Here is a 27,482-nt window from a genome sequence, read left to right as displayed (position 1 = left end):
ACTTTTTGTATTGATTTGTTAAGAAAAAAGGGGTAAAAAATAATATAAAAAACAAAACAAAAATTAAGTCAATTTGATGAAAACATCTCTGGTGGGAAAATGCATATATATATTTTTTGTTGCTGTTGAGAATATTCGCATGAAAATCTGTTTTCTGTGCCAATGGACATAAACCTAGTTAAAGACAAATAAATAAAGACACTATATCGGGACAAAGATGTTTGAGACATTTTATATAAAAACAAAATTAATCAAAAGACACCTTTGATTTCAGTGGTGGAAAAAGTACCCAATTGTCATACTAAAGTAAAAGTAAAGATACCTTAATAGAAAATGACTCAAGTGAAAGTCACCCAGTAAAATTCTACTTGAGTAAAAGTCTAAAAGTATTTGGCTTTAAATATACTTAAGAATCAAAAGCAAATGTATATTTAAGTTTCAAAAGTAAAAATATAAATAATTTCAAATATTAAACAAACCAGATGGCACAATGTGTGTTTTTATTTTATTTATGGATAGCCAGGGGCACACTCCTACACTCAGACATAATTTACAAGTGATGCATTTGTGTTTAGTGAGTTTGCCAGATCAGAGGCAGTAGAGATGACCAGGGATGTTCTCTTGAGAAGTGTGTGAATTGGCCCATTTTCCTATCCTGCTAAGCATTCAAAATGTAACAAGTACCTTTTGGGTGTCAGGGAAAATGTATGGAGTAAAAAATACATTTTCTTTAGGAATGTGATAAAGTGAAAGTAGAAGTTGTCAAAAATATAAATAGTAAAGTACAGATACACAAAAAAATGACTTAAGTAGTACTTTAAAGTATTTTTACTTAAGTACTTTACACCACTGTTTGATTTAGTCATTTGATTTTGGTTTTTCAATTAACGGCAGTGTCACTAAACAAGACATTATAAAAAGCTATTTGTTTAATCAATAATCAAGTTTTTCAGGTACAATTTAGCAAACTTATATAGAGTAACACAGTATGAGTCATAATACCCATAAAGCTTAGCGGTCAAACAGGGAAATGGTTCCAATAGTTTTTCCACGTCACACCAGGGTAAGTCTACACGAAACACAGCCCTTATTTGAAGTGTTTCTAAAAAATGTATGGCGGAAAAATTATTGGAACCATTTCCCTGTTTGACCGCTAGGTTTTATGGTTATGACACCTCCACTGTGGGGCTCTATGAAATGAGATACAGTTTTGCAAAGCTGAATGTCAAATTGAGTCAAGTATAATTTTGTGAACTTGCAGTTTCTCTACAATTAAATTAAAATACAATTCACAGTTATTGGGTGTATAAAGTTATTGGGTGTATACTGGCACAACCCTAAACAAAGCACAAATTGGCATACCATTGATTTTATTAATTAAAAAACGAAACGTTTGTATTGAAAGTATATTGTCCACAAGCAAGAGCTTCCAGATCTTAGACAGCAGGTGGAAACAGGAGATATTCTTATATCCCTCCAGTAATATTGAGAAGGCTTTTCATATTGATCCTATTTTCCCTTGTGCAGTATTTATCCACTCTCCCTTATTACTATAACTCGTTCTGTGAACAAATGCATAACATTTTGACAGTTAACAACTCAGGAAATAAGAAACTCAATATAATAACTCAATTACAGTTACTTTAGACAGTAACAACCTTTTCCTCAGAGATCCTTCATTAAACCACAGTGTTTTTCGCACCCTCTTGCTCCTGGATATGTAATTTTGCTGCCTAAAAGTAAAAGAAAAGAAAAATTATATACCAGTAGATCCAAACGGTCTAGCAGCAGTCGATGGAATCCCATTATTATACTGCCTGTCTTGATTAGAGTAGACCGGCATGTAAATCAAATGTACTACATACGAGAGGTCATTAAAGGTTGTGTGTGTGTCTCACCTTTTGGACAAGCACGGTGGTCTCTATGTTAGCATCGGAGCCATCAGAAGCCGCTCCGTTCTGCACACCGTGGGCCCCAGAGTCCTCAGGGGCCACAGGGCTCTCTATGGTCAGCTGGGGGGTGTCTATGGCCGAGGACTGGAGCTCAACGTTCTCTGAGTTATGGGAGTTGGTCACATCGGAAGTACTTGCTGTCAACGCAGAAGAGCTTTCTTCTTCTCCTTTCTTATCTGAGGTGGTGGAGTACTGGTCTGAAGGAGGCTCTCCCTCTTTCACATCCTTCTCTTCCTCCGTCAGTTTCTCTTCTGACTTCTGGCCGCTGCCAGAGGCCCCTTTTGTGGTGGTGTTATCCCTGCTTTCAGATTCCGGTTTCTTCTCTGCAGTGGGGCCTTCACTGCGGGTCGAGTCTGCATCCAGGTCTTGGGCCTCTGAAGAGGGCTCTTTAGTACGTGGGGACCGTGGGGAGACTGCAGGGGTGCTGGTGAGTGACTCATCATAGCGAGGACTACTAAGGGATCTGAAGCTGGACCTGTCTCTAGTGAGGGTGCTGGACTTGCCCGGACTATAACTCTGATGGAAGTCAGAGAAGCTAGCGCTCCACGACCTGGGGGACATGAAAGATCGCCTCTTCAGAGAGCCAGTCCTGAAAGATATGTGAGAGGAGGGATAGGATGACGACATGTTGATACGCTTACTTTGCTTTAATTACCGTTATGTTTTATGTAACACTCACTATTTTGTTCATCCCAGACCACAGCTCATCGATAGACTCAAAATGGGAGGAAAGTTAATAAAAAAAAACAGGGCTGGTGAGAGATGTAAAATCCTAGCCAACTTACTGATTCAACCCTTTGACGACAAACACCTTGTCTGGATACTGATCCTTCAGGCCCTTCATCACATTCTGCAAATCACCATTGAACTGAAAGAGAGGATATTACACCATTTTAAGAATAGATATAAACTGAAAGAGCTAGGACTTTTCTTACCTAAATGCTGACAAAACAGTTCAGTTTTTTATAAACCAAAGCAAAGCCCCACATAACTGCTTTTTCTGTGTTCCCACCCCAGTTTTTGAGAAGAATATGACCTGCACATACCGTAATAATTTCCTTGAAGAAGGTGTCCCGTAAATTTGAGATGGCTGTGAAGACTGACACATAGCATCCAATTCGACTTCAGCAACAAAATGAAGAGAAGAAAAAACATTATTCATATAAATTGTCTGCTACTTTTTCTTTGTTGACACACTTGACCTGATGATGTATTTGTCATTCTGCTATCATCCTTCTAGACCTATCTGCTGCCTTTGATACCGTGAACCATCAGATCCTCCTCTCCACCCTCTCCGAGCTGGGCATCTCCGGCGCCGCCCACGCTTGGATTGCGTCCTACCTGACAGGTCGCTCCTACCAGGTGGCGTGGCGAGAATCTGTCTCGGCACCACGTGCTCTCACCACTGGTGTCCCCCAGGGCTCTGTTCTTGGCCCACTCCTATTCTCGCTATACACCAAGTCACTTGGCTCTGTCATATCCTCACATGGTCTCTCATATCATTGCTATGCTGATGACACACAATTAATCTTCTCCTTTCCCCTTTCTGACAACCAGGTGGCGAATCGCATCTCTGCATGTCTGGCAGACATATCAGTGTGGATGACGGATCACCACCTCAAGCTGAACCTCGGCAAGACGGAGCTGCTCTTCCTCCCGGGGAAGGACTGCCCGTTCCATGATCTCGCCATCACGGTTGACAACTCCCTTGTGTCCTCCTCCCAGAGTGCTAAGAGCCTTGGCGTGACCCTGGACAACACCCTGTCGTTCTCCACCAACATCAAGGCGGTGACCCGATCCTGTAGGTTCATGCTCTACAACATTCGCAGAGTACGACCCTGCCTCACACAGGAAGCGGCGCAGGTCCTAATCCAGGCACTTGTCATCTCCCGTCTGGATTATTGCAACTCGCTGTTGGCTGGGCTCCCTGCCTGTGCCATTAAACCCCTACAACTCATCCAGAACGCCGCAGCCCGTCTGGTGTTCAACCTCCCCAAGTTCTCTCACATCACCCCGCTCCTCCGCACACTCCACTGGCTTCCAGTCGAAGCTCGCATCCGCTACAAGACCATGGTGCTTGCCTACGGAGCTGTGAGGGGAACGGCACCTCCGTACCTTCAGGCTCTGATCAGGCCCTACACCCAAACAAGGGCACTCCGTTCATCCACCTCTGGCCTGCTCGCCTCCCTACCTCTGAGGAAGCACAGTTCCCGCTCAGCCCAGTCAAAACTGTTCGCTGCTCTGGCACCCCAATGGTGGAACAAGCTCCCTCACGACGCCAGGACAGCGGAGTCAATCACCACCTTCCGGAGACACCTGAAACCCCACCTCTTCAAGGAATACCTGGGATAGGATAAAGTAATCCTTCTAACCCCCCCCTTAAAAGATTTAGATGCACTATTGTAAAGTGGTTGTTCCACTGGATATTATAAGGTGAATGCACCAATTTGTAAGTCGCTCTGGATAAGAGCGTCTGCTAAATGACTTAAATGTAAATGTAAATGTAATGTCTATCTGGCTATGTGCGGACTTCTGACTCCTTACCTGTCATAGAGAATAGGGAGCTCATCCCTCAGCTCTCTGTTGATGTCCTCAAAGACAATCTGGGTTCTGTTTACCTCCTCAGCTGCCTGTACCGAGAGAAGCACCATGATGAGGTGAGTTTGTAGTTTTGTTTAAATGATCATTGTTGTGCAAATTAAGTAGACAGGGGTATCTTGTCTGTCTGACCTTGGCTATTTTGACATCATCTTTCTTTTTAGCATTCTGCATCGCCTCCAAGTGGTGACGGGAGGAATCGTAGTCGACTAACTTCCTGCCTCGTTTGGCCACCCTCTCCTGGGGGGTTGGAGTAAAGGAATAACGCACGTGTGAGATCAAATATTTTGGGAGTGTGTGTGTGTGTGTTTCCATCCTTACCCTGACATCTGGGAACTGGCTTATGTAAGACTCCATGGTGCAAAGTGCCTTATCTATCAGATTTGCCTCATAATCATTCCACAGGTCGTCTTCACCCTTTTGGCATATGGAGAAAATGTATGTTTTTTGTTATACAGACATTTGCATAATAATAGCCAACAGTCATGCATGCCATTCATAATAATACAGCAGTGCTATGACTGACCTCTACAATGGTCCCCAGGTCCTCTTTTCCATCCCAGTCCGGCTCATAGACACCATACAGAGACTGGGAAAGATGTTTTGAAGCTTCCCGCATTCCTGTGGAAAGTCGACAGCATGGATCACATGTTATCAGACCGGGGCACTACTGATGGTGCTAAAGCTATAGAAAACCATGCAATTTATGGACAGCATCATACAGATCACATTTAATTTACAACACAGACGGACTGAACAAATGTTTACCTTTGACAGAACTAAGGTAAATCTTCAGGTCCTTGTATAACCGGTTCCCAACAATCTGCAAACAGAGATTATAGAGTGACTCATCTTGTCTGTAGGCTATACATACATCTATGGGATTTACTGGGGCAGATTTCCAGGCCTTTTCTATAGAATATAAATCACATATCCGTTTAAAGTTATTGTTACAGGTTCATACACATGGTATGGTCTGATCTCTGTGTAGTACTGTACTGTCATGATGACTACCTGTTGGTCATTCAGATTTAGGAGGCATTGTTCAAATATTTCATCTTTGGTCTCCACTGTCTTTCCAAACTTCTGCAAGACCTAAAAAGTAGGGAATACTATGTCAAACCTCAAACAACTTGATAATAATAGTGTGCATTATATTGAGAAAGTTAAAGTACTGTATACCTTCTCTTTGCCCCTGCTCAGCTGCCTTTGGAATCTTTTAGCAAAGACCCCAGTGCCTCCTTTTGGACCATTGCCCTCTGCCATAATTTCTCCTTTTCCCTGACGTTGAGCTTTTTATCCCTGGAAATGTAGAGGTTGAGGAACGACAAGTTAAGACATTAGTCGGGATGGATGCCTATTAAGCTCAAGATCAAAAGTGCATCAAACGTCTAAAGTGTATGGCAGTTTTAATGACTACATTTTTTTATTTCACCTTTATTTAACTAGGCAAGTCAGTTAAGAACAAATTCTTATTTACAATGACAGCCTACCCCAGCCAAACCCGGACGACGCTGGGCCAATTGTGTGCCGCCCTATGGGACTCCCAATCATGGCTGGTTGTGATACAGCCTGGAATTGAACCAGGGTCTGTAGTGATGCCTCTAGCACTGAGATGCAGTGCCTTGGACCGCAGCGCCACTCGGGAGTCCCCCTGTGTTCCCAGTGTTCTTAGCACACCTATGTCTGATGAATGTATTGCATTATTAGCCCGGGAGGAAGGACGGTGAACTGGCGATGGCTTGAGTTTGAAGTGGAGGGAGTACAGGGCTTAGCATGTCTCTCTCTCGAGGCTAAAAATAGATTTTGGCTTGGAAAAGTTGAATATTTGCAGAAGGAGTCGGGTAATTGGTTAAGGGCAGAGGATTGGAGAGAAAGAGAGAGGAGATTGAGGGAGGCAGAGGATGGGTTTGAATCTGTTGAGCTAGAAATAACAAGTGAGAGGTTGTCAAGGAAGATTGGTGTCAAGTTGAAACAGGTTGAGCTGGACAGCAGTTTGAGTTCTGGAGGTGAAATGGAAGGGTTAGAAGGTGTTGTGAGGAGCCCGAGCCTTGCATTGATGCACATGGTTATGATAAAGATACATTTGGTCCAGTAGGAGTGATATTTTTGGATAAACTGGATCCTTGCCTTTTGGTGGATCCATTTGTGGTTTCAGGGTTGGTGGGAAAAGAGTTGGGTGCAGTTGAATCAGTGAAGGTAAACTGTAGTGGACTTGTTATATGTGTTCGTGTTTCTTCTGACCAGAACTAGCGGGCGCTCCGTGTCACACAACTTGGGTCAAGATCTGTTTCTTGCTTTGCTCTTAGGAACAGGGCACCATTAAAATGAGCTATTTCTGGTGTAGTGTTTAGTGTGGAGGTGAAGTTGAAGATTCCTGGTGTTTGTGAAGCCCACCGTGTGGTACGACACAGACCTGGTGGTGAGCGTGGTGAAACAGAGGAGTCACTGTCAGTCCTTTTCAGTTTTGAGTCAGAATCTTTACCCAACAAGGTCATGTTAGGATATATCAGTTATCCTGTTAAAGCTTTTGTGGCGAATCCACTGCACTGTTTCAGGTGCAACGTTTATGGTCATGTCAGAGCAGTGTGTATGAGGGAGATTCCAGGATCTGGGAAGTGTGCAGGAGGGCATGGGATAGAGGATTGTGTCGTTTTGGTGGATAAAGTTGTGTCAACTGTAGGGGTGCACATGTTGCTGTGGATCGGAAGTTTAGTGCAGAACATGTCGTATGCTGAGGCAGTGAAGAAAGTAGAAGAGGATGGGTCAAGGGTGAGGGATTCTGAGAGGATATCTGTGCTAGCACAGAGGGATAGACCAATGAGTGATATACAGTATGCTTCAGTAAGGTTGGCTTCTTAGCGTTCATAGCAATGGTTATCAACCGTACTGCAGAAATTGAACATAAATCACAGAAAAAGTATGTTGTGGTGGCAGCTGCAGAAAAGTATTTGGGAGTATGAGATTTTACTTAAGAAGAGTTACAGCATGTGTTGAGTGGTAGTGTCCCATCCTCTCAGAAGAGTTAGAGCATGTGTTGAGTGGTAGTGTCCCATCCTCTCAGAAGAGTTACAGCATGTGTTGAGTGGTAGTGTCCCATCTTCTCAGAAGAGTTACAGCATGTGTTGAGTGGTAGTGTCCCATCCTCTCAGAAGAGTTACAGCATGTGTTGAGTGGTAGTGTCCCATCCTCTCAGAAGAGTTTCAGCATGTGTTGAGTGGTAGTGTCCCATCCTCCCAGAAGAGTTTCAGCATGTGTTAAGTGATAATGTCCAATCCTCTCAGGCCGTTGGTCCGGGGTAGGATAAGATAGGGTTAAAGTAAAGGTGATGGGTTTTAATGAGTATAGGGTTAGTTGGTAGGGTAATTAAAATATATTTTTAATTTTCTCCCACTTCCCCTTTAGAATTTTGTATCACAAAGTGTAATTGATCTATACTATAGTTCAGTTGGGGGCGTAATGCAACATATTGGATGCCAACCGCTGTTAAACCTCACCGAAGAAGAAGACGCCGCCGCCTATGTCTTATCAAATTGTCGTTGGCCACGCCTACCTACTATGGATGTGAACTTTACACAGGACTGTTTTTAAGATATTGGGGCTGGTACGATGTTAGAATACCATTTGATGTTATAGAATTTACTGGACCTGATAAAGGGAGTACGATAGCAAAATGTGCAGCTACAGACCTGAGAATCCAGTGGACTGGATGGGCCATATCAGGAGCTCTCAAAACCGAGGCGTGTTTGCAGTAAATCGCTACGATTTCAACCATTGGTTGAATAAGTAATCGAATCTATTAGGTTTGGGCATGAGCCTATATTAAATAAACAATAATGCGGTCAAACAAAATGTATGCAATGGAACTAGGCTTTCTTTCCCCTTAATGAAAGTATAGCATTTTGTTTCTGATGAATATCAATGTTACAAAACCACTGTTATTTAAACGGTTTCCGTTGCAAGAGGTAATGAATACACCCCAGTTTACTTCAACATTACCACCAAACTGATTTAGTCACCCTTGCAAGCCTCTATAAATAAGAACGCTAAAGCAATCATCCAAAATGATCCAAACTCCAAGATGATTGGCTACAAATTGTCACATTGTAGCGCGAGATTGGTTAATTTGTATCGTGATATATTTACCACAAATTGTTACTCTGTAGCTCGCCCGACTTAAATTTGTACAGTAGATCAATGTTACCAATGCAATATTGTTACGCCCTTTGTCGATCATCAAACATTTGCTATGGTAAAGGGAATTTCCACGATAAGAGTGATGCTGAAACTCAGATTTGTTTACTTTAAAATGTATACCAAACAAAAAAGAATAATTGCAAAGTAACAAACTAAACAACTATGCACACAATGACTACTTTTAACAATTTCCAGGGAAATATTTGTAAAAACACGTTTACAAATGCAACGTTTGGTAATAATGACAGTTTGTGCCATCATTCTGTCATAACTTCTTATGATATGCTTGAACTGAGTTATTATTGCAATGTGTTATTATTTTTGTTTTGATGCAAAGTTTGGTAACCCAATGATTACACAAACCACAAACTGTCATTCTGTTACCAAACTTTGAATCTGCACTGTTCTTCAAGTAAATGTGTTTCTGCAAGAGGTTCAGTTGAAATTGTTAAAAGTAATCCTTATGCATAGTTGTTTAACTTTGCAATCATAGTTTTTTTGTTTGGTATACATTTTAAAGTGAAAAATCGGGGTGTATCAGCATCACTCTGTTATCGTGGAATTGGCCATTACCATAGCAGATGTTTGACCGACAAAAAATGGCGTAGAAATATTGTAATATATTGTACCACTCTGTTACCATGGAATTGCCTTAAACCAAAAAACAGCAGTCACAACTTTAAAACAAAGTCATGTAGGCCCATGCATTTTGAAGTATTGAATGTGACAATTGTTGGCTTTTGCGTTATTATAGTATAATATGTTCCAACAGATCGGTCTACATATGAACTGTCAAAATGCAAGTTAAAACTGATAGGACAGTATGTGCCATTCTGAATTAACAGAATTTACTTTACCGTTAGTTATGTAAAACACTGCAACTTACCTGTAGACACTGATGGATGGGCATTCCTTGTCAATGCAACAAATTAATTGCATTTCTTGACAAGCTTCTTTAACTTGTCTTCTTGTGCTGCTCCTCTGCTCTGTATGTGCTCGTCGAAAGTTTTACCCTTGAACTTTGGAGCTAATTGTCTCTGTCTGTAGCCTACTGGGTAAAATATTAATTGAACACGCCTTACTGGGAAACTTGTATTTTTTAGGGTCTGGCACATTTCTATTACTTTACCACCTGAGTCGCTATTGGGGAGGGACTCGTCATTTGAGGCAAAATGTGCAGACTGAATTGGTGACAGCATGGGGAGTAAGGTAAGCTTGACAGAGCCGGGGTGAAAGGGTTTCCAATCTAGTGCACAGGCGGCCAGTGGCACCTTAATTGGGGAGGAGAGGCTCATAGTAATGGCTGGAACGGAATTAATGGAATGATATCGAACACTTTCAAAGACATGGTTTCCATGTGTTTGATACCATTCCATTCACTCTATTACAGCCATTATTATGAGCCGTCCTCCCCTCAGCAGCCTCCTGTGATCTAATATCCAATCCCATCAGTGGAGAAGAACAACAAAAGTTAAACACCTGCAGAGGTTTAGTGTTCTCTGCTCATTTGCTTTTCATTCAACAAAGTCGTGTATCAGTTCAGCAGTCTTAGCCAAGGCTAAGGCTTGGGCCAGCAGTGTTGCAGAACCCTTTATGGTTGTGAGTCATTATGGTTGGGTTAATGAATACTGCTGGTGATAATGTGACAACGGTACTCATGTTCTAACCTCTGCAGGCTTGGAACATTCCTTTTCATGCGGATCGTGAAGGACGGCAAGGATCGCAGGTTTAACAATGTCAGAGACAGCCCAGGGACATTCTTTGTGTACTGGAATGTTCAAGGTACTTTGAATCATTATGGTCACCGGCTTTACTTTTTCTCACTCAGCTACCACAGCAGTGATTTCCATCATCCTTAAACAACCCTGTAGCCCATTAGGGAATCCACTCACTGCTCAGTCTTATTTGCTCCTTATAAATGTATGAGATTAGAATAGCCACTGATATCAGGGTTGTGTGCATTGTGACCAAATGGGAGAGAACATAAATGAGTGTTACCATTGGACACTCAGACAGTATACGGTACTCTTTTGCAAATGTTTTCTTCAATTTTGGTCCCATGTGAATGTCTTGTTGAGTAGGTGCATAATCTTGACAACGTGTAATATAATTTAGACATCTTTGATCTATTCTACCAATGATTCAGTCAATTATTAATTCCTCTACCTTTCAGTTGTCTGGGTGTTTGACGCTCTTGCCCATCCTCATGCTGAACAGTGAGCAGCGAGATGAGCCCTTGGGCCTGAGGGACTACCTGGGCTGGGGGATATGGAGCTTTGGCTTTGTCACAGAGGCCATCACTGACCAGCAGAAGTGGCTCTTCAAAGGGAACCCAGATAATGCTGTGAGTCAGCTTGGTGGGCATCCTTTGGAAAGGCTGGATTGAGGCTATTCCCTGGGATAAATTAATATACTATAAAATGAACATACAGGAAGTTTATTTTCGGTGTTTTGAGAGTGATCGTGACTCGTGTTTACAGCATTTTGTAGTGAGAATACTTTCCAACTACCCCACTGCACCCATGAGGATTATAAAAAGGTCAACCTCCCCTTTCTCCCAGGGAAAGTTCATCCAGAGCGGGCTGTGGGGTGACAGCCAGCACCCTAACTACCTCGGGGAGATACTGCAGTGGTCTGGACTTTGCTTCGTCTGTGATGAAGGGTCCCCAGTATGCCACCTCCTCTGTTTGTCTGGTTCCTGCTGCGTCTCATCAGTGGGGTTCAGACTCTGCCTTCCAGAACTATGTCAAGAACACCCTGGCCAATTCCCAATTTCTGATGTTACACACTTTCTAATAGGATGTTCTGGCACAAGGGGAAACTTTCTGAACAGGACCACTGTAATCATCAAGCACCCAGTGTGCTGGTTCTCTCCAACAGTCTTTCATTCGAAGCACACACACACACACACACACACACACACACACACACACACACACACACACACACACACACTTCAAGGTTTTAACTTTATTGTATGAAACAAATCATTCAGAAAACACCCAGTCTGACAGACATTCTAAATGTGGAACAAATGCTTTGATATAAACTCCTGTTCATGCAATTGCTGTGCAATAGCTTACTGTTATGTTCACAGGCAAATTCATATGCTCTTTAAAATGTCTCAACGCTACCTTTCCAGGCATGTAAAAAGGCAGTTCATGCAGTAGAACTACTTGTATAGTGTTACTGTGCATGTCATCTAGGACCATTTCATTCCTAACACCGTAGGATGATATTTTCCCTTCCTGGGAGCTAGTGTCAACATTGGCGTTGGCATTGTAGAGCAGAGATCTGACAGGCCCCTGCTGCCTTGAAAATGATTTGTATACCATCATGTGTTTTTCAGCAATACCAGAAAATGCAATAATAAAACCAAGACAATTTTAAATACCGTATTTACAGATCATACAAAATAACTGGTCCACAACAAGCTTTGATCAAACCAAATTTGACATTCTTGTTGAAATGCCACCATTTCTACACTCTGGTTCTCTGATGCAGCAGTTAGAGGTGCAGAACATTAGTCAGAACCAACCTCCCATTGTGCAAACAAAGATGGTCATAAAGAGAAAGTCAAACTGAAGACCAGAGTCATATTGGCCAATACTGTAAGTTATATTTTTAGAACACTCAGGAAAGGAAACAAGGGAAGGTGAATTTCTTTCAAATGTATCATCAAGTCACCAAGCATACAGCTACATGGTTACCTTAAAGTTAGTTGATTATCGCTAAAGAATGCTGCAGACATTTATCAAATGTGCCGAATTAATTACAATACTGTGGCTAGTCTTGAGTATGTAAAAGACAAATTGAGTTAAACATGTACAAGCAAACTTCTTAAGCATGTAGACATTACAAAAGGTGATTATATAAACAGGAAAATATACAAACAATTATGCCACATGCAATAACTCCATTCAAGTTCGGCATAAAAAGCTCTATGCAATGATGTTTTCTAACTGGTAATGTGCAAGTTAAATTGCATGTTAGATATAAGACAATCACCTGCCTAAATTCAGACATGCACATTCTCAACCAATGTTCAACATTCTTTGTAAATAAATCACAGAAAGATACTGAAAACCTCATTGTATCTACAAACCTAGTAGGTTTCATTGCCTGAGGTTATGTTAAATCCTGATTTAACATAACATTTCATCTTTTTTTATCAGAGTTCCAAAAGATCCTATTACTCACATAAAAACACAAGTGTTTACAGCATCTGTGGAAGCATTAGTCTCAGTCTTGTGTAAAATTGTATAAAATAAAAAAGTGAATCAATCTATTGCTAGGTATTGCATTTATTTCCCATTAGGTGAACAGAGCTGCCCTGCGGCTGCCCTGCCCTGCCCTGCCCTGCGGCTGCCCTGCCCTGCCCTGCGGCTGCCCTGCGGCTGCCCTGCGGCTGCTTTGGATTACTTGAGGAGCGGAGAGGCAAAGAAGTTTCCTGGGCGACTGGGGAATCCCACTACCACAGCAGACTTACTCTTACTCCCAAATCTGAAAGTTACAACACCACACACATATTAGTCAGGCAGTATTAGCATTAGTCAACAGAAACCAAGGTTATAAGGAAGTGAATTAAGACTTGGGTGCAAAATTGAATCGGTCGATATTAGCTAAAAATGCCAACATTGGTATCGCCCCGATGTCTAGTTTAACAATGATGTGCAAAACCGATGTCAAAGCTGACATGCATACCTATATAAAACGTAGGTACATGACGCCACGTAAAATTTTGTGCTAGACAGCATTTCTAACCTAGCCCACAATGTCTGCTGGTGGATATAGCAGTCATTTGAAAGAGTAAGAAAATTTCAGCGAGACAACTCAAAGGCGAAATCCATTAAAGCCAAGATAATGGAATTCGTTGCCCTTGACAATCAACCGTTCTCTGTCGTGGGGGATGTTGGCTTTCGCGACTGGTCAAGCACCAGTACACACTAGCAAGTGTGCTATTTTTCAGATGTTTCCCTACCAGAGTTACACAGTAATAGCGTCACGACTGACTATGGAACGCCGTTTGGGTCTTTGTGTCGAAAAAGATACATGTCAAATAACACTATATGACACATTAAATAAGCTTTTAATTTGACACGTCAAATAACAGTTCTATTATAGAATGTTGTATGTTCTGAATTTGCACGTGCAAGCCAAGCGCCACCACTACTATCAGTAGCACTGTCAAAGCTGTACAAAAAAAGTCTGCGAACAAGCAAACACCAGCCACGAACGATGTGTTTACAATACCGCGTTGGTGGTAAAGCATTATTTGTTCGACAGCAACTTCTGGGTACCTAGCTAGCACTAATACAACCAGCCTGAAAACAATGACCAGTAGAAACTGCAGTCATTTTCATTATTCTTAGCAATGATTTAGGAATCCTCGTGAGTAAGTATTAGCTAGGTAGCCACTTGTTGTTCGACCTATTGAAATTGAACTTCAGTTCATGAAAATACATAGCTAGCCAGCTACTTAACCCTGTTGCCCAAAGCTAACGTTATAAGCAGCCAGCTAGCTTCATCACAAATATTAGCATTGTAGCTCTTATCGCGGGACTGTATGAAATCACCTCCCCAGTCAGCCTATTGTGTGTATTGACCTTTATATTGCACTGTACAGCTTTACCTCAATGATCCCCAATCCTAAGTATCAGTCTACTCAATACCCAAGATATTTTTTCCCCAAACGTCCTCCTCAGAGTTATCAGACTCCAAACATCTATGCAGTATTGTTTTTCTTCTGAAACAGTGTTCAATACACATAGAATGACAATACATGTGGCACAATTCACAGTTGTTTCAGAGTCCTTCAACAAGAGCTGACTGATACCCCATGTCATTGATCCACAATCCATAGGTAAGGCTGTACAGTAAAATAAGTATGCCCCCAATGCAATTCTAAAGTACTATACATAGTGTGATTTCAACAGATTTGTCAAATTAACAAATTGTCTTTTGTTTATTTTATATAACAACATTGCAACCTCGTTTAGCATGATCTATTCAATTATGGCATAATTCTACTATTTGTATTAATTTGCATCACTGTCAATGATATACTTTTATTTTGAAGGCTAATCAAAGTCCACTATTGTGGCTAGCTTCACATAGATGGGTCCGACCACCATTAAATCAAAAAGAACGGTCATATAGATATATATATGGGTTATTTTAGATGACACCTAGCTAAAAATGGTTGAAGTCAGAAGTTTACATACACCTTAACCAAATACATTTAAACTCAGTTTTTCACAATTCCTGACATTTAATCCAAGTAACAATTCCCTGTATTAGGTCAGTTAGGATCACCACTATTTAAGAATGTGAAATGTCAGAATAATAGTAGAGAGAATGATTTATTTCAGCTTTTATTTCTTTCATCACATTCCCAGTGGGTCAGAAGTTTACATACATTCAATTAGTATTTGGTAGCATTGCCTTTACATTGTTTAACTTGGGTCAAATGTTTCAGGTAGCCTTCCACAAGCTTCCCATAATAAGTTGGGTGAATTTTGGCCCATTCCTCCTGACAGAGCTGGTGTAACTGAGTCAGGTTTATAGGCCTCCTTGCTCGTACACGCTCTTTCAGTTCTGCCCAGAAATCTTCTATAGGATTGAGGTCAGGGCTTTGTGATGGCCACTCCAATACCTTGACTTTGTTGTCCTTAAGCCATTTTGCCACAACTTTGGAAGTATGCTTGGGTCATTGTCCATTTGGAAGACCCATTTGCGACCAAGCTTTAACTTCCTGACTGATGTTTTGAGATGTTGCTTGAATATATACACTTAATTTTCAAACCTCATGATGCCATCTATTTTGTGAAGTGCACCAGTCCCTCCTGCAGCAAAGTACCCCCACAACATGATGCTGCCACCCTCGTGCTTCACGGTTGGGATGGTGTTCTTCGGCTTGCAAGCCTCCCCCCTTTTCCTAATAACACAACGATGGTCATTATGACCAAACAGTTCTATTTTTGTTTCATCAGACCAGAGGACATTTCTCCAAAAAGTACAATATTTGTCCCCATGTGCAGTTGTAAACTGGCTTCTTCCTTGCAGAGCGGCCTTTCAGGGTATGTCGATGTAGGACCCGTTTTACTTTGATATAGATGCTTTTGTACCCGTTTCCTCCAGCATCTTCACAAAGTCCTTTGCTGTTGTTCTGGGACTGATTTGCACTTTTCGCACCAAAGTACCTTCATCTCTAGGAGACAGAACGTGTCTCCTTCCTGAGCGGTATGACTGCTGTGTGGTCCCATGGTGTTCATACTTGCATACTATTGTTTGTACAGATGAACGTCGTGCCTTCAGGTGTTTGGAAATTGCTCTCAAGGATGAACCAGACTTGTGGAGGTCTACAATTTGTTGTCTGAGGTCTTGGCTGATTTATTTTGATCTTGCCATGATGTCAAGCAAAGAGGCACTGAGTTTGAAGGTAGGCCTTGAAATACATCCACAGGTACACCTCCAGTTGACTCAAATAATGTCAATTAGCCTATCAGATGCTTCTTAAGCCATGACATAATTTTCTGGAATTCTCCAAGATGTTTCAAGGCACAGCCAACTTAGTGCATGTAAACTTCTCACCCTCTGGAATTGTGATACAGTGAATTATAAGTGAAATAATCAGTCTGTAAACAATTGTTGGAAAAATGACTTGTGTCATGCACAAAGTAGATGTCCTAACCGACTTGCCCAAACTATAGTTTGTTAACAAGAAATTTGTGGAGTGGTTGAAAATCTCCAACCTAAGTGTATGTAAACTTCTGACTTTAACTATAGCTACTAAAACAGATGTCGTGTTGCTATGTTTTTGGGGAAGAACATTGTTTGCATCCATGAACTAGCTAGCTTTTTTTTCTGACCAGCACTGTAGGTGCGCGAGACAACTTTACCAGCATCATAAAATACGCATCGATGAATCGTTGTGACATATGAAATATGAGTGATAGTGTAATCAATGTGTAATAACTACTTAAAAATGAATGAACGCGTTAAGTTATTATGTGACGTGCAGTCATATTCAGGTCCTGATTGGTCAACAAGGTTATTTGACATGCATCCTTTTTGACACGTGAAGACCCAGACGGCGTTCCATAGAAATCCTGGTTGAGAATGAAACAACTGAACAAATGAACAACGAAACAGCAAGTAAGTGAAAGAAATAGGTTTTGATTATGTTTTACTGGTAATGGGGACATATGTAAACGCCAACAATATAACTTTTTGGTCAGTGTGGTGTGTGTGGTGTGTCTGTGTGTGTAACCTGTATTTAACTAGGCAAGTCAGTTAAGAACAAATTCTTATTTACAATGACGGCCTACCCCGGCCAAACCCGGAGACGCTGGGCCAATTGTGCGCCGCCCTATGGGACTCCCAATCATGGCCGGATGTGATACAGCCTGGATTCAAACCAGGGACTGTTGTGACACCTCTTGCACTGAGATGCAGTGCCTTAACACACTCACATGGATGCAGTGGTCTAACTATTTAACTGTACTAAAATGTTTATAACACCGCAAAAATTTTAAATTGCGGTTATCGGTATCAGGTTTTTTGGCAAGGAAAATATCGGATATCGGTATCGGCCAAAAATGTAATATCAGTGCATCACTAGAGATTTGGTTTTGGGTTGCCGAGATAACGCTTTGCTACTCATGCACTCGCTCACCTTTCTGGTCAGGGGTATAACAGTTAGCGTTCTCGATGATCATGTGATCAGGGTGCGGCTGGTCAAGGTCCACCATCATGAACTGGCTCCAGTACTCCACCGGCAGGCCCAGCAGACATTCAATAACCTGGGTAACAATAGAAAAACATTAACTACTATAAATTACTCATGGGGGGAAAAATACAGTTGTATTGAATTGAAACGAATTACAGCCTATTGCGTCATCCTCTTCCAAGCAGGCAAAACAGATCAAACAACTTGCAAGACTAAGACATATTGTTTTTATATAAAAATGGCAATCATGTCATTTTTGCAGCCCATGTGTTTTGTGAAGAAATACTGGCACTTAAAACAAGAGCTGTGTTGTTGTAATGAGTCTTACCTTGGGCTGGCGTTTGGTGTCCTGTATGATTGTCATGGGCTCTGGGTCAGGCACTGCATGGCCAACGATAGTAGGCCCAAACACCCGTGCCAGATTGGTAATGTCCATCTTAGTGTCCAGGCTTTGGGCGACCCTGAAAGAGTTTATGGTGGTCAATAAGGAGCCCATGTATGGAAAAATACCTGTGTCACAGAATGCAACAAGCATGGCCTCTTTCTACAAGACGTAGTCTGCAAGTGTGCCCTGGGAAGGAAATAAAAGTAAAAGAGAATGTTTATCCCATTGAACTAAACTCATGAGATATTTGAAGAAAAACAGATTTACATCAGAATGAAAGTATTAAGTGAGTAAGCAGAGCTCATAGTTAAATGCACAGCAGACACTCACCTCTGGAGATGAATGGCCATGAAGGCCAGAGTGTCTCTGTTGACCTGTGGCAGGTCACTGATGGTCTGGTACATCAGGGCAATGCTGTTATCCTCATCCACAAGCTCTGAGGACAAAGAGTGCAATGTCAGTAGAGATCACAGAAGTTGAGTCGCAGGAAAAAAAAAGTTTTACTGCAGAGGAAGAATGTAACATTGCATAGACTTAGTAACTATAGTTACTGGTGACCAAGAACACCATGAAGGAACACTGAAGTATACCACATTAACTATTACTAACCAAAACATTCAGCGTGCCCCAACACAAAATGGCTATTCAAAGCAACCAAAAGACACCTTTATTCAGTCAACCACTGGCCAAACAAACCACAGAGATTGATAAAGTTGTTTTATCGCTATAGAGCCAACACCTACCTGCAGCCTCCATGAAGGTGCGGTTGAGGCGGAAAGTAAGGAGGGGCTCTTTGAGGTTCCTGAGGAAGTCCTTGAGGAGGCCAGTGATGCAGTGGATATCTTCCACCTTGCTGAGCAGCGGGACAGTCTTCCCTCGCAAGAACTTATCCTTCAGTTCCTTCACTGTGCGGTCAGAACGAGACAGCCGATCGAGGCCGGTCTGGGAGTGAAAAGAAAGAGCATGGTGAAACTGTGCTCATTTATAGAGTCTTAAAGCCTATTATATTATATTTTCTTAACCTTTATTTAACTAGGCAAGTCACTTAAGAACAAATTCTTATTTACAATGACGGCCTAGGAACAGTGGGTTAACTACCTTGTTCAGGGGCAGAACGACAGATTTTTTACCTTGTCAGCTCGGGGATTCAATCTAGCAACCTTCGGTTACTGGCCCAACGCTCTAACCTCTAGGCTACCTGCCGCCCAAACTAAGCCATAAAAGGCAGTAATGATTCAGACCAGTGTGAGATTGAAACAAAAACACTCACCTCATGTAGGCCCCTCTGCTCAATCTCATTGACACAGTGCACCAACAAATAGGGAATCGTGGGTGATTGGACATGGGAGACATAGTCTGCAAGTGTGCCCTGGGAAGGAAATAAAAGTAAATGAGAATGTTTATCCCATTGAACTAAACTCATGAGATACTTGAAGGAAAACAGATTTACATCAGAATGAAAGGAAGTATTGGAATACAAGCAGAGAAGTACAATGGAATTTTCCCCTTACCTCTCCAATTTTGACAGGAGTGCCACCCAGGATGGGGATGCATGGCAGGGGACAGCGTTCACGACACTGGGTGGGTGACCACTCTGTAGTCACGACACTTCAGGGAGATCTTCCCAAACTTGATCCTCTGGCCACAAGGCACACAGGACTCAGGCTTGATTACCTGTGCATGCGGTAGAATAAAGCTTTTAACTAAAAAAAAAAGAACCAAAGCAAAATGTTCTGCCTTGCTAAATGAATCTCAAGTCACCCATGCATTAACCCTCTCTGTCTGAAAACAAATTACATTCCTACTGTTTTGGAGACAAATTCATGATTACGGACACTCCCGTTGCCCTGGGGTGTGCTGGGTTCCTGAGGCCTGCTGTCGCTCTCTGGACGGTTGGGCATGACATCCTCAGACTTGACTGACTCAGAGTCTCACTCCAGTGTAGCTAGACAGGACGGACAGACAGACAGACAGACAGACAGACAGACAGACAGACAGACAGACAGACAGACAGACAGACAGACAGACAGACAGACAGACAGACAGACAGACAGACAGACAGACAGACAGACAGACAGACAGACAGACAGACAGACAGACAGACAGACAGACAGACAGAGGTCAAATATGGATCAGAGTCTGACAATGCAGTTCTGATGAGTTATGAACATACATTTGTCACATTGTCAAGGATAAACTAATATAGTCTAGCTGCATGCATCTATCCAACTGAATATCCTATCATGCTTCAACATACAAAACTAACTCAGAGTAAAATACTGTCTTCCATTTTAAAGTTGATCAAATCCACAGTAAATGAGTAAAAGTTCTTACCAGTCTTTCTCCTGCTCCGAGTCCAGTAGGGAACAGCCTCAATAGTAGAGACGGCGTCGATGGGTCCTCCGTCAGCAGGCACGGTCACTGTGGTCTTGGCCACAAGAGACTCATTTCCCTATGACCATTAAACATAACATCAGTCAAGTCACTGTAAACTTCAACAGTATATCGAGTAACAGCACTCAGTTATCTATAGAAATTAAACTAAAATCTTTACTGTCTCAGACGTTCTGCCTGTCGATCGAGACCTTTTGGAAGCACTTGGGGGGCCATCAGTGAAATTTCTAGAGGTAGAGCGCTGTAATGAAGAGGTCTAACATCTTAAAAACCCCACACACACGTTTTCATGTTTCTTCAGTCGCACAGTTCTCACGATGGATGAGTCCCAGTCCTGGAATGGTTAATCAAACGAAGGGACCGGGTTCATTATTGCAAATACACTATATATACACAAAAGTATGTGGACAACCCTTCAAATTAGTGGATTCGGCTATTTCTGCCACACCCGTTGCTGACAGGTGTAAAAAATTGAAAACATAGCCATGCAATCTCCATACACAAACATTTGCAGTAGAATGGCCTTACTGAAGAGCTCAGTGACTTAATGTGGCACCGTCATAGGATGCTACCTTTCCAACAAGTCCGTTCGTCAAATTTCTGCCCTGCTAGAGCTGCCCCAGTTATTGTGAAGTGGAAACGTCTAGAAGTAACAACGGCTCCGCCGCGAGGTGGTAGGCACACAAGCTCACAGAACGGGACCACCTAGTGCATAACGCGTAAAAATAGTCTGTCCTCGGTTGCAACACTCACTGCCAAATTCCAAACGGCCTCTGGAAGCAACATCAGCACAATAACTGTTTGTCGGGCGCATCAAGAAATGGGTTTCCATGGCCGAGCAGCCGCACACAAGCCTAAGATCACCATGCGCAATGCCAAGTGTTGGCTGGAGTGGTGTAAAGCTTGCCGCCATTGGACTCTGGAGCAGTGGAAACGCAGTGATGAATCACCCTTCACCATCTGGCAGTCGGACGGACTAATCGGGGTTTGGCGGATGCCAGGAGAACGCCACCTGCCTAAATGCATAGTGCCAAATGTAAAGTTTGGTGAAGGAGGAATAATGGTCTGGGGCTGTTTTTCATGATTTGGGCTAGGCCCCTTAGTTCCAGTGAAAGGAAATCTTAACACTAAAGCACACGACATTCTGTGCTTCCAACTTTGTGGCAACAGTTTGGGAAAGCAAGGTCCATACAGAAATGGTTTGTTGAGATCGGTGTGGAAAAACTTGACCGGCCTACACAGAGCCCTGACCTCAACCCCATTGAACACCTTTGGGATGAATTGGAATGCCAACTACAAGCCAGGCCTAATCACCCAACATCAGTGCCAGACCTCACTAATGCTCTTGTGGCTGAATGGAAGCAAGTCCCCACAGCAGTGTTCCAATATCTAGTGGAAAGCCTTCCCAGAAGTGTGGAGGCTGTTATAGCAGCAAAGGGATGGACCAACTCCATATTAATGCCCATGATTTTGGGATGAGCGGATCGATGAGCAGGTGTCCACATTGTTTTGGTCATGTAGCGTATATAGCACATTATTATCTCAATTACATAATGTACTGGTTGTCTTAGCCCTTCTCCCTGCTAATGGTTTGGCTATGAGTAACATAATTGATGATTCAGAGGCTCAAGAATTTAGACAAGACAAAGATACAAGCTTACCAGAGAGTCATCTGTTTTATCATAGCTGATGTCTGATAAAATGGAGGCAGACTCATCTATGGTCTGCAATCTATGGAAAACAAAATGAAATACTTTTACACTTCAGGTGTTGAGATGTTAACAGAAAAGGCTTTGATAAGCTTTCAAACTCTGGAAGAGGAGCAAGACACTAGCAGGGGATCCTTACAGTGAGGGGAAAAAAGTATTTGATCCCCTGCTGATTTTGTACATTTGCCCACTGACAAAGAAATGATCAGTCTATAATTTTAATGGTAGGTTTATTTGAACAGTGAGAGACAGAATACCAACAACAAAAAATCCAGAAAAACACATGTCAAAAATGTTATAAAATGATTTGCATTTTAATGAGGGAAATAAGTATTTGACACCTCTGCAAAACATGACTTAGTATTTGGTGGCAATCACAGAGGTCAGACGTTTCTTGTAGTTGGCCACCAGGTTTACACACATCTCAGGAGGGATTTTGCCCCACTCCTCTTTGCAGATCTTCTCCAAGTCATTAAGGTTTCGAGGCTGACGTTTGGCAACTCGAACCTTCAGCTCCCTCCACAGATTTTCTAGAGGATTAAGGTCTGGAGACTGGCTAGGCCACTCCAGGACCTTAATGTGCTTCTTCTTGAGCTACTCCTTTGTTGCCTTGGCCGTGTGTTTTGGGTCATTGTCATGCTGGAATAGAGGTCGACCGATTATGATTTTTCAATACCGATACCAATTATTGGAGGGCCAAAAAAGCAAAAATCGATTAAATCGGCCGACTTTTTTGTTTTTTTAGTAATAATGACAATTACAACAATACTGAATGAACACTTATTTTAACTTAATATAATACATAAATAAAATCAATTTAGTCTCAAATAAATAATGAAACATGGTCAATTTGGTTTAAATAATGCAAAAACAAAGTGTTGGAGAAGAAAGTAAAAGTGCAATATGTGCCATGTAAGAAAGCTAACGTTTAAGTTCCTTGATCAGAACATGAGAACATATGAAAGCTGGTGGTTTCTTTTAACATGAGTCTTCAATATTCCCAGGTAAGAAGTTTTAGGTTGTAGTTATTATAGGAATTATAGGACTATTTCTCTCTATACGATTTGTATTTCATATACCTTTGACTATTGGATGTTCTTATAGGCACTTTAGTATTGCCAGTGTAACAGTATAGCTTCCGTCCCTCTCCTCGCTCCTACCTGGGCTCAAACCTGTAACACATCGACAACAGCCACTCTCGAAGCATCGTTACCCATGCAGAGCAAGGGGAACAACTACTCCAAGTCTCAGAGCGAGTGACGTTTGAAACGCTATTAGCACGCACCCGCTAACTAGCTAGCCATTTCATATCGGTTACACCAGCCTAACTTGGGAGTTGACAGGCTTGAAGTCATAAACAGCGCAATGCATTGCGAAGTGCTGTTTGAATGAATGCTTACGAGCCTGCTGGTGCCTACCATCGCTCAGTCAGACTGCTCTATCAAATCATAGACTTAATTATAACACACAGAAACACGAGCCTTAGGTCATTAATATGGTCGAATCCAGAAACTATCACGTTTATTCTTTCAGTGAAATACGGAACCGTTCCGTATTTTATCTAACTGGTGGCATCCATAAGTCTAAATATTCCTGTTACATTGCACAACCTTCAATGTATGTAATAATTACGTAACATTCTGGCAAATTAGTTCGCAACGAGCCAGGCGGCCCAAACTGTTGCATATACCGACTCTACGTGCAATGAACGGAAGAGAAGTGACACAATTTCACCTGGTTAATATTGCCTGCTAAACTGGATTTCTTTTAGCTAAATATGCAGGTTTAAAATTATATACTTCTGTGTATTGATTTTAAGAAAGACATTGATGTTTATGGTTAGGTACAAGTTGGAGCAACGACAGTCCTTTTTCGCGAATGCGCACCGCATCGATTATATGCAACGCAGGACAGGCTAGATAAACTAGTAATATCATCAACCATGTGTAGTTAACTAGTGATTATGATTGATTGATTGTTTTCTATAAGATAAGTTTATTGCTAGCTAGCAACTTACCTTGGCTTCTTACTGCATTCACGTAACAGGCAGGCTCCTCGTGGAGTGCAATGTAAAGCAGGTGGTTAGAGCGTTGGACTAGTTAACCGAAAGGTTGCAAGATTGAATCCCCGAGCTGACAAGGTAAAAATCTGTCGTTCTGCCCCTGAACAAGGCAGTTAACCCACCGTTCCTAGGCCGTCATTAACTGACTTGCCTAGTTAAAAAATATTTATTAAATAAAAAAAATTTTAAAATATTTTATTTTATTTAAACAAAATCGGCAAATCGGTGACCAAAAATACCGATTGTTACGAAAACTTGAAATCGGCCCTAATTAATCGGCTATTCCGATTAATCGGTCGACCTCTATGCTGAAATACCCATCCACGACCCATTTTCAATGCCGTGGCTGAGGGAAGGAGGTTCTCACCCAGGATTTGACGGTACATGGCCCCGTCCATCGTCCCTTTGATGCTGTGAAGTTGTCCTGTCCCCTTTGCAGAAAAACACCCCCAAAGCATAATGTTTCCACCTCCATGGTTGACGGTGGGGATGGTGTTCTTGGGGTCATAGGCAGCATTCCTCCTCCTCCAAACACGGCGAGTTGAGTTGATGCCAAAGAGCTCCATTCTGGTCTCATCTGACCACAACACTTTCACCCAGTTGTCCTCTGAATCATTCAGATGTTCATTGGCAAACTTCAGATGGGCATGTATATGTATTCTTGAGCAGGGGGACCTTGCGGGCGCTGCTGGATTTCAGTCCTTCACGGCGTAGTGTGTTACCAATTGTTTTCTTGGTGACTATGGTCCCAGCTGCCTTGAGATCATTGACAAGATCCTCCCGTGTAGTTCTGGGCTGATTCCTCACCGTTCTCATGATCATTGCCACTCCACGAGGTGAGATCTTGCATGGAGCCCCAGGCCGAGGGAGATTGACAGTTCTTTTGTGTTTCTTCCATTTGCGAATAATCGCACCAACTGTTGTCACCTTCTCACCAAGCTGCTTGGCGATGGTCTTGTAGCCCATTCCAGCCTTGTGTAGGTCTACAATCTCGTCCCTGACATGCTTGGAGAGCTCTTTGGTCTTGGCCATGGTGGAGAGTTTGGAATCTGATTGATTGATTGCTTCTGTGGACAGGTGTCTTTTTTCCAGGTAACAAACTGAGATTAGGAGCACTCCCTTTAAGAGTGTGCTCCTAATCTCAGCTTGTTACCTGTACACCTGGGAGCCAGAAATCTTTCTGATTGAGAGGGGGTCAAATACTTATTTCCCTCATTAAAATCTAAATCAATTTATAACATTTTTGACATGCGTTTTTCTGGATTTTTTTGTTATTCTGTCTCTCACTGTTCAAATAAACCTACCATTAAAATTATAGACTGAACATTTCTTTGTCAGTGGGCAAACGTACAAAATCAGCAGCGGATCAAATACTTTTTTTCCCTCACTGTAACTTCTGCTGGTGTTAAGGTTGGCTCGTGCTGCCTGAGATCGAGCTTTGAGGAAAGCCAGAGCAGAACGCTGCTCTTCATTCAGCTGGATGCTGTTGCTGGAGCCCTCAGTGATCAGAAGCTCCCGAATCAGCTGGATCTGACGGTCCTGTAACACAACAGAACCCAGGGAGAAGGAAGGTGAGAGGAGTTGTATAAAGCCATTCAACAGTTTCTTCAGAGAAGAGTGAACCAGCCTGAGGGTACCAGTGAAGAGAATAAAATATGAATTATACTTGCTGTGAATACACACCAACTTCTCAGTCAGCCTCTGCCTTCTGGCGCCTGCGGATCTCCACGGTGACTTGATTGCGAGCATGCTTGAGTTTGACTTCCAGGGCACCCCTCTCAGTTTCTGCTTTGGCAAGCACTTCCTTGCAGGACCCCAGGTCCTGCTCAAACTTGAGCCATCTACAACGACAGTCCTCAAAGTTGAGGGCCATCTGGATGAACGCTGATACAAGATGCACAATAAAGTTGTGGTAGTTTTGAATATTTATTGTCCAGCATTGTCTATATTATTAATCTCCATGTCAAATCAAATACAATTACTTACGGGGTTCAATGCTCTCATTGAGTATGTCAACATGAGACTGCAGATTGTCAAACAAGCTGTGTAGGTTTAACACAGGAGCGTCCATCTTCTGAGAAAAATAAGGGCATAAAGAAACCTCTGAAAATAAGTTTGCTAAATGTCAATAGGTGAATAACCACGTCCCCAGGCTAATGGGCGAAAGTGTCTGGTGGTGGTGAACCCTGGCTGATCATTCATCATAGCCAACTATGATGAACAAATCAACTGTCTTTTCCTAATCCAAAAAATAGCACACAATAAAACAATTTTAAACGCAATTTCCCGACATTAGCGAACCAAATTTGCCACATAAGTCACCCAAATTAGCTAAAACTTGCACATACAATTTAGATGGAAGGAAAGCAACAGTAGACTTAGCTCAGACGCTAACGTTAGCTGGCTACAGTAGCTAGCCAACATTGCTGGTGATGTGTAATTAAAAAAAACTACTGTACAGCTAACAGTTAGCGACTAGCACTGCCACTACATACCGTTTGAGTCCACCACACTAATGAAAAAAGGCAGACAAAACAGAAAAATCTTTGCATAGCCAAGTGTTTTGACCTCTTTTTTTGCACTGTATGATCAAGTTTGTTATTCTTTTGTTTGGGTTATCTCACGCTAAACTCCTGGAAGTGTGTAAAAGAAGCAAGGCAGGCGCGTTGCATTTAAAATGTACCCACTAACCAATGAATATCAACTGACGTTCTGCACCTAGCTGTAAATCAACGCGCAGATGGCGGTTACCACAGCCACAAAATCAAAATTGGCTATATTGTAAAAAAAGATTGGTCTTAATTTAAGGTTAGGGTCAGGCATAAGGTTAACAGTGTGGTTGGGTTCAAAGTCAGATTTTTTGAAGATACATTTTTAAATAGGTGGCGTTTATGCCTTGTGGTTATGGTAACTAGTGACGACTGATGTTAGCTCTGATCCAGTATCCGCAGTCCAGTGTTCACTCCCCACAGAGCAGTCAATTAGCGTCTCTCTCGTGGGAAACCGCTAAACTCAAATCAGCTCCAAATGCAGCATACAAGAGTGAATAAAATGGGTGAAATATTTATGAACATATGGGAAAATCTAATCCATATTACGTTATAATGGTGAATATTATGATGACAATAATTATTGAGCATTAGTATTAATTAACATGAAGTCTTATTATTGTTATATCATATTGATTGATATCATATTAACACATTGATATTTCTATCATTATTAGGCTATTTGAACTCAGTAGCTGTGATTTACGGTTTTGACTAGAAGTTACTTTTTTGTAGCAGGTTAGGAGAATTAACGTGGCAGGTTAGGAGAATTAGGTTAAGGTTAGGATAATGGTTAGTTAAAATGCTCTCCTAACCTGCTACGAAAAGTCACTTCCGGTCGTAGCGGTACTCCATCTAGTCAGAACCGTGATTTACATGGCATATGTGTTGCCCCAATATGACTA

At 42.0% G+C, this 27,482-nt stretch overlaps 1 protein-coding gene and 2 pseudogenes across 3 annotated transcripts; 1 reads left to right on the top strand and 2 right to left on the bottom strand.

Annotated features, from left to right (window-relative positions):
- Positions 1–218: 218 nt before the first annotated feature.
- On the bottom strand, positions 219–9,926 carry LOC106572521 (bridging integrator 2). 3 transcript variants are annotated; one of them, XM_014146755.2, is made up of 12 exons: positions 9,634–9,926; positions 5,733–5,852; positions 5,565–5,645; positions 5,319–5,373; positions 5,077–5,171; positions 4,683–4,967; positions 4,497–4,582; positions 2,999–3,074; positions 2,738–2,820; positions 1,899–2,541; positions 1,659–1,733; positions 219–1,562 (listed from the first exon to the last, which is right to left on the bottom strand). In XM_014146755.2, the coding sequence occupies exons 2-11, from the start codon at positions 5,814–5,816 to the stop codon at positions 1,680–1,682; spliced, it is 1,542 nt and encodes a 513-aa protein (XP_014002230.2). In that variant the 5' UTR covers positions 5,817–5,852; positions 9,634–9,926; the 3' UTR covers positions 219–1,562; positions 1,659–1,679. The 3 variants fall into 3 exon arrangements, with proteins under 3 accessions (XP_014002230.2, XP_014002231.2, XP_014002229.2); XM_014146756.2 differs by having other exon boundaries at positions 219–1,733; positions 4,683–4,790; positions 4,872–4,967; XM_014146754.2 differs by having other exon boundaries at positions 219–1,733.
- LOC106572535 (uncharacterized) lies at positions 7,312–13,031 on the top strand (annotated as a pseudogene).
- On the bottom strand, positions 13,017–26,811 carry LOC106572536 (rac GTPase-activating protein 1-like; annotated as a pseudogene).
- Positions 26,812–27,482: the final 671 nt, after the last annotated feature.

This window comes from Salmo salar, chromosome ssa15, assembly GCF_905237065.1.
Source record: "Salmo salar chromosome ssa15, Ssal_v3.1, whole genome shotgun sequence".
NCBI classification, from domain to species: domain Eukaryota; kingdom Metazoa; phylum Chordata; class Actinopteri; order Salmoniformes; family Salmonidae; genus Salmo; species Salmo salar.
Note: the sequence above shows the minus strand (reverse complement) of the source record. Positions and strands in the feature narration are given on the sequence as shown.

What these genes read in the sequence shown, in the direction of transcription:
- LOC106572521 (XM_014146754.2), bottom strand. Translation starts at nt 5,816, where the DNA reads ATGGCAGAGGGCAATGGTCCAAAAGGAGGCACTGGGGTCTTTGCTAAA. An exon ending in TGAGCAGGGGCAAAGAGAAG is followed by an intron (nt 5,646 to 5,732) that starts GTATACAGTACT and finishes CCTACTTTTTAG; the next exon opens with GTCTTGCAGAAGTTTGGAAA. An exon ending in TTACCTTAGTTCTGTCAAAG is followed by an intron (nt 5,172 to 5,318) that starts GTAAACATTTGT and finishes GACTTTCCACAG; the next exon opens with GAATGCGGGAAGCTTCAAAA.